General features: G+C 42.7%; 2 protein-coding genes across 53 annotated transcripts in view; one reads left to right on the forward strand and one right to left on the reverse strand.

Moving 5' to 3' along the window:
- LOC118364898 (trafficking kinesin-binding protein 1-like) overlaps window positions 1-728 on the forward strand; it is a 47,192-nt gene extending 46,464 nt beyond the window's left edge. Inside the window, exons 18-22 of one of the 50 annotated variants that reach the window (XM_052490455.1) lie at window positions 46-91; window positions 139-207; window positions 255-347; window positions 395-463; window positions 556-728. The gene's annotated coding sequence lies outside the window, so the exon portion shown is untranslated. Of the gene's footprint in view, window positions 1-45; window positions 208-231; window positions 348-394 lie in introns of all 50 variants that reach the window. The other 49 variants (XM_052490453.1, XM_052490464.1, XM_052490467.1 and 46 more) reach the window with 49 other exon arrangements.
- Window positions 729-866: 138 nt separating this feature from the next.
- LOC118364899 (cholecystokinin-like) lies at window positions 867-2,248 on the reverse strand. 3 transcript variants are annotated; one of them, XM_052490501.1, is made up of 3 exons: window positions 1,617-2,248; window positions 1,249-1,524; window positions 867-1,096 (listed from the first exon to the last, which is right to left on the reverse strand). In XM_052490501.1, exons 2-3 carry the CDS (start codon window positions 1,520-1,522, stop codon window positions 1,074-1,076), a joined length of 297 nt encoding a protein of 98 aa, XP_052346461.1. In that variant the 5' UTR covers window positions 1,523-1,524; window positions 1,617-2,248; the 3' UTR covers window positions 867-1,073. The 3 variants fall into 3 exon arrangements, with proteins under 3 accessions (XP_052346461.1, XP_035602603.1, XP_052346460.1); XM_035746710.1 differs by having other exon boundaries at window positions 867-1,079; window positions 1,617-2,238; XM_052490500.1 differs by lacking the exon at window positions 1,617-2,248 and having other exon boundaries at window positions 867-1,079; window positions 1,249-1,575.
- Between the last annotated feature and the right edge of the window lie 4,406 nt (window positions 2,249-6,654).

A 6,654-nucleotide genomic window follows, 5' to 3' on the forward strand; every position in this document is an offset into this window, starting at 1 on the left:
GTAGGATACTGCAGATAAAAGGTGTAGGATACTGTAGATAAAAAGGTGTAGGATACTGCAGATAAAAGGTGTAGGATACTGCAGATAAAAGGTGTAGGATACTGCAGATAAAAGGTGTAGGATACTGTAGATAAAAAGGTGTAGGATACTGCAGATAAAAGGTGTAGGATACTGCAGATAAAAGGTGTAGGATACTGTAGATAAAAGGTGTAGGATACTGTAGATAAAAAGGTGTAGGATACTGCAGATAAAAGGTGTAGGATACTGCAGATAAAAGGTGTAGGATACTGCAGATAAAAGGTGTAGGATACTGTAGATAAAAAGGTGTAGGATACTGCAGATAAAAGGTGTAGGATACTGCAGATAAAAGGTGTAGGATACTGTAGATAAAAAGGTGTAGGATACTGCAGATAAAAGGTGTAGGATACTGCAGATAAAAGGTGTAGGATACTGTAGATAAAAGGTGTAGGATACTGCAGATAAAAGGTGTAGGATACTGTAGATAAAAAGGTGTAGGATACTGCAGATAAAAGGTGTAGGATACTGTAGATAAAGGTGTAGGATACTGCAGAGCAAAAGGGGAAACGATAGCAATTATGACCATTTGAATTCAGAAGAAAATGAACCAAACGACACTCTTTGCGTTATTTGATGTTATGATCACTGAGATGCATGTCTGTATAAATTGTACCGCCTGTACATTAAAACGTACATTTGTATTTCCATCAGCCACACATGCATGTGTGTTCTTTTTCTACTCAAAGGGCCGGTTTCCTGGGACACAGTAAGCCATTAAGAACACTTAATGTAGATTCTACAACCGGCCCGTGTCCTAAATGAAGTCAAGAATTGTCCGTAGACATAGATACTGCAAACATGTTTATTTTGACACTTGGATAAAAATCAATATAAGCAAATTAAAATATATACAATCTATTTCAAATAGGGATGTATTCCTGAGTAACGCCAGTGCAGGCAGACGTTCCTCAGTTGGCCTTTGGTACGTCTCTACTCTGCACTCCGCCGTCCAAAGTCGACCCATCCTTGGTAGTCCCGGCCCGGACACTCGTTCATCAACTCTGCGAACAATACAAACCTACATGAACCAAACAGAAAAGTTCAATGTGCATTTAAAGAGAACGACGATACACTTCACATTTTATTGTACAGTAGATGTTGGCATCTCTCTCTCTCTCTCTCTCTCTCTCTCGCACACACACAAGCACTTGACCCGACACCACCACATACCTGAGATGGCCTGCTTGATTTGCTTGGACATGAACTCGCGCTGGTCCTCCGACAGGTGCGCCGTCCTCGCCATCCGTGCCATGCTCATTTGAGTGTCTTGCTCCCGCTTAGCGACGTTCTCCGCAGCATTCCACACTGCCTCCCTCCTGGCCAGTAGCTGTGGCAGTATCCCACCCTGTTTGGTGTTGCCATCCGACTTGTATACGGGTGATGTCAAACCAACACCCACTAGCGCTGCCATGAGGACGCACACCAACAATCCACCCATTGCCATGCCTGGACGCAGAAGAAGAGTTTTCTTACAATATAGCTTTAGATTATTAAAAGTAGGGAATACAAAAAATGTTGAAAGTGACAGTGGAAATGACCTTAAAATAGAGGTGACCGTATGTGACAGTCTGTACAAAACGAAGTCCGCAAGTGCGAATGATATTGCCAGTTGTCTGTGTCAGGTCTTTTATACACCAAGGTCTATCTAACCAATATGGTCAAAGAGCAATGTCTGATAACAATGTCCAAGATAGATCCCTTGATTGATTAAAAGAGACGATGGAAACGCCATGCGTAATGGATACTCTGTGCCAGAATGGGGCGCATCAATATTCTAATCGTTCACCTGGAAATGTGAGACAATAAAGTATAACTCAGACGTTCAATAGTGGTTGTGGTTACAGAAGTCTACAACCCTGTCATAACACTTGTATCCAAGGCCAAGGACCACTAAATCTCACTTCCACTTGCATTGACATGCAAGAAAAACCATGAATCGATCATTAAAAATGCCATGGGAAAAAAATGGCAAGGTGTCTATCACTGAGAAACACATTTGAAACACAAAGGCACCATATCATTACAGATGTTCTTAACTATAGACCTAGTTGTAAAAGGATTATGACAGCGATATCATTATGGCGTAACCTAAACAACGGATGAGGAAGGGTTTTAAGTGATGACGTACGTCCTCCACTCCACTTATCTGGACTAAAGAGAGCATCATTGACTGGAACCAACATTAGAGTTGTGTACCTATATATTTTATAAATGGTTAAGGAACTATCTTGTGTAAATATTATACTTTTTAAAAGCTGTTAAAAAATATATATGATATCCATTTAGTATGTTGTAAATGAAGCTTGTTGATATATATATTTTTAAACACTGGAATTGTGGTCAGGATACCACAGCCACAGTGACATGCTGTTATGGAAATAGGAAACAAGAGATAATGGTTTAACATGGACCTGATGTCTCTTTTCATTGTGCACTTCACAGTAATGTAAAGTATCAACTCATTTATATAGGAAAACTGGAAGCCAGTCTGTCAGTTTCTGGCAAGGATGATGAGAATGGATAGCGGGGCTCTTTCCTAGGAAGATTGGAGGTGTGTGTGTGGTAACTGGGGTAATTGGGCTGTGTGTGAGATGTTGTTCATTCAGTTCTGAGATGTGGGTGTGGAAGAGAGTGTATTGTAGAAACGGATCGTTAAAGGGAAATTAAAATGATAATTGAAAGCAAAAAAGCATGTAAGATTGTTGATGTCCTAGATTAGAAATAAACCCATTTCGTTAGGGTCCTTCCACTTCCAGCCCTCGAATTTTGTTCTCCCCGTCGGTGCTGTGTCCATCTTCTTTACTCGGTGCATGTAACTTCCTGTAAAGGAGGTATACCACTCCCTTCCATACTTGCTTTATCATAATAGCCTAGACACACAGGCATTCCAGCTGACATTTGGAAGCAATCGCACATAGGCCAAAGACATAGGACTCACCTTTTCGCTTTTGTTATTGTCTTACCTAATCGAGGCAGAACATCTCTACTTGTGACAATACAACCAACGAAAACAGTGGAAATAATAGAATGCCTGCCAAGTGATTAGGCACGCAATGGTGTTTTGGTTTCCCAGACATTCCTCGGACATACCTCTTGTCACACGGTGCCAAAGAATAGTCAAGTCAAACACTTCCTTTTAACATTTAGTGTCACCAGAGACTACATAGATGCCATCAGGTGTGTGAATGATTTGTACTTTGGGAGGTAAAAAAAAAAAATAATTGTCTGCTTACAGGGCCTTAAGAAAGTATTCACACCCCTTGGCTTTCTACACATTTTGAGTTACAGACGGAATTGAAAATTGATACAATTAACATTTTGTGTCACTGGCCTACACCAAATAAACCCATAATGTGAAAGTGGAATTATGTTTGTATTTTATAATAAAATGTGAAACGCTGAAACGTCTTGAGTCAATAAGTATTCAACCCTTTGTTATGGCCTGAATAAGTTCAGGAGTAAAAATAGCTTAAAAAGTCACATAATAAGTTACATGGACTCACCCTGTGTACAATAATAGTGTTCAATACCATTTTTGAATGACGACCTCATCTCTGTACCAGACACATACAATTATCTGTAAGGTTCATGTAGATATGGTTAAAGTGACTATGCATATATGATGAACAGAGAGTAGCTGTAGCGTAAAAGAGGGGTTAACGGGTGGTGGGACACAATGCAGATAGCCCGGTTATCCAATGTGCAGGAGCACTGGTTGGTCGGCCCAATTGAGGTAGTATGCACACGAATGTATAGTTAAAGTGGTTATCCATATGTGATAAACAGAGCGTAGCAGGGGCGTAAAAAGAGGGGCACACAATGCAAATTGTCCGAGTAGCCATTTGATTACCTGTTCAGGAGTCTTATGGCTTGGGGGTAAAAACTGTTGCGAAGCCTTTTTGTCCTAGACTTGGCACTCTGGTACCGCTTAGGTCATAGGCCCAAAAAGTTTGGGAAGCCCTGTGTTATGAGAAGGTTGTATGCTAAATAGGCATAGGGCAACCACACTCTCACCAAACTCTAAGAAACATGTGGTTCTCAGAACGTTATGTGCTAGCTGGGATGTGGTTGTCTCACCTACCTAGTTTGAAATGAATGCGCTTTCTGTAAATCGCTCCGGATTAGACTATCTGCTAATGACTAAAATGTCAAATGTAAACATTTACATATAGATGTCATATATTGAATAACTTTTTTGTAAATTTTTTAAAATATTGATGTCACAAATGTATCATTTTACATTTTTTATTTGTTACATTTGACTGTGTGAAACCGAACAGTAGTAACAAATACACATCTGTCATTGAACAACCTCATTAGATAGTGAAAAAACACTGATCTCTTTTTGCTCGCGTTGAGGACAATACAGTGCCACTGACACAGCCGGCTCCCTGACGTGAGTAAAACATTTAAACTTGTTAACCCTCGCAAGGCTGCAGGCCCAGACGGCATCCCCAGCCGCGTCCTCAGAGCTTGCGCAGACCAGCTGGTTGGTGTGTTTACGGACATATTCAATCAATCCTTATCCCAGTCTACTGTTCCCACATGCTTCAAGTGGGCCACCATTGTTCCTGTTCCCAAGAAAGCTAACTGAGCTAAACGACTACTGCCCCGTAGCACTCACTTCCGTCATCATGAAGTGCTTTGAGAGACTAGTCAAGGACAGATATCACCTCCACCCTACCTGACACCCTTGACCCACTCCAATTTCCTTACCGCCCCAATAACCCATCTGGACAAGAGGAATACCTATGTGAGAATGGTGTTCATCGACTACAGCACAGCATTTAACACCATAGTACCCTCCAAACTCGTCATCAAGCTCGAGACCCTGGGTCTCGACCCCGCCCTGTGCAAATGGGTCCTGGACTTCCTGACGGGCCGCCCCCAGGTGGTAAGGGTAGGTAACAACATCTCCACCCCGCTGATTCTCAACACTAGGGCCCCACAAGGGTGTGTTCTGAGCCTTCTCCTGTACTCTCTGTTCACCCACGACTGCGTGGCCATGCACGCCTCCAACTCAATCATCAAGTTTGAGGACGACACTACAGTGGTAGGCTTGATTACCAACAACAACGAGACAGCCTACAGGGAGGAGGTGAGGGCCCTCGGAGTGTGGTGTCAGGAAAATAACCTCACACTCAACGTCAACAAAACAAAGGAGATGATTGTGGACTTCAGGAAACAGTGGAAGAAGGCGCAGCAGCGCCTCTTCAACCTCAGGAGGCTGAAGAAATTTGTTTTGTCACCAAAAGCACTCACAAACTTCTGCAGATGCACAATCGAGAGCATTCTGTCGGGCTGTATCACCGCCTGGTACGGCAACTGCTCCGCCCACAACCGTAAGGCTCTCCAGAGGGTAGTGAGGTCTGCACAACGCATCACCGGGGGCAAACTACCTTCCCTCCAGGACACCTACACCACCCGATGTCACAGGAAGGCCATAAAGATCATCAAGGACAATAACCACCCGAGCCACTGCCTGTTCACCCCGCTATTATCCAGAAGGCGAGGTCAGTACAGGTGCATCAAAGCAGGGACCGAGAGACTGAAAAACAGCTTCTATCTCAAGGCCAACTGTTAAACAGCCACCACTAACATTGAGTGGCTGCTGCCAACATTATGACTCAACTCCAGCCACTTTAAATTAACAATGGAAATTGATGTAAAAAAATGTATCACTAGCCACTTTAAACAATGCCACTTTGTATAATGTTTACATACATTTACATTACATTTAAGTCATTTAGCAGACGCTCTTATCCAGAGCGACTTACAAATTGGTGCATTCACCTTATGACATCCAGTGGAACAGCCACTTTACAATAGTGCATCTAAATCTTTTAAGGGGGGTGAGAAGGATTACTTTATCCTATCCTAGGTATTCCTTAAAGAGGTGGGGTTTCAGGTGTCTCCGGAAGGTGGTGATTGACTCCGCTGTCCTGGCGTCGTGAGGGAGTTTGTTCCACCATTGGGGAGCCAGAGCAGCGAACAGTTTTGACTGGGCTGAGCGGGAACTGTACTTCCTCAGTGGTAGGGAGGCGAGCAGGCCAGAGGTGGATGAACGCAGTGCCCTTGTTTGGGTGTAGGGCCTGATCAGAGCCTGGAGGTACTGAGGTGCCGTTCCCCTCACAGCTCCGTAGGCAAGCACCATGGTCTTACCCTACATACCCTACATGACTCATCTCATATGTATATACTGTACTCGATACCATCTACTGCATCTTGCCTATGCCGTTCTGTACCATCACACACTCATATATCTTTATGTACATATTCTTTATCCCGCTACACTTGTGTGTATAAGGTAGTAGTTGTGGAATTGTTAGGTTAGATTACTCGTCGGTTATTACTGCATTGTCGGGAACTAGAAGCACAAGCATTTCGCCACACTCGCATTAACATCTGCTAACCATGTGTATGTGACAAATACATTTTGATTTTATTTTATTTGAAAAACACCAATCTCTTTCATAATTTCTGGAAACAATAAAAGATAATTGACCAGCATTTCTGAAAATGGATATAGAGCGTTTTGGAATGAAACTGTTCAATTTATTCAGGCTGTTGTGTGGC

This window comes from Oncorhynchus keta, chromosome 32, assembly GCF_023373465.1.
Source record: "Oncorhynchus keta strain PuntledgeMale-10-30-2019 chromosome 32, Oket_V2, whole genome shotgun sequence".
In the NCBI taxonomy this organism is placed as follows: domain Eukaryota; kingdom Metazoa; phylum Chordata; class Actinopteri; order Salmoniformes; family Salmonidae; genus Oncorhynchus; species Oncorhynchus keta.

What these genes read in the sequence shown, in the direction of transcription:
- LOC118364899 (XM_035746710.1), bottom strand. Translation starts at nt 1,522, where the DNA reads ATGGCAATGGGTGGATTGTTGGTGTGCGTCCTCATGGCAGCGCTAGTG. An exon ending in AATCAAGCAGGCCATCTCAG is followed by an intron (nt 1,080 to 1,248) that starts GTATGTGGTGGT and finishes TATTGTTCGCAG; the next exon opens with AGTTGATGAACGAGTGTCCG.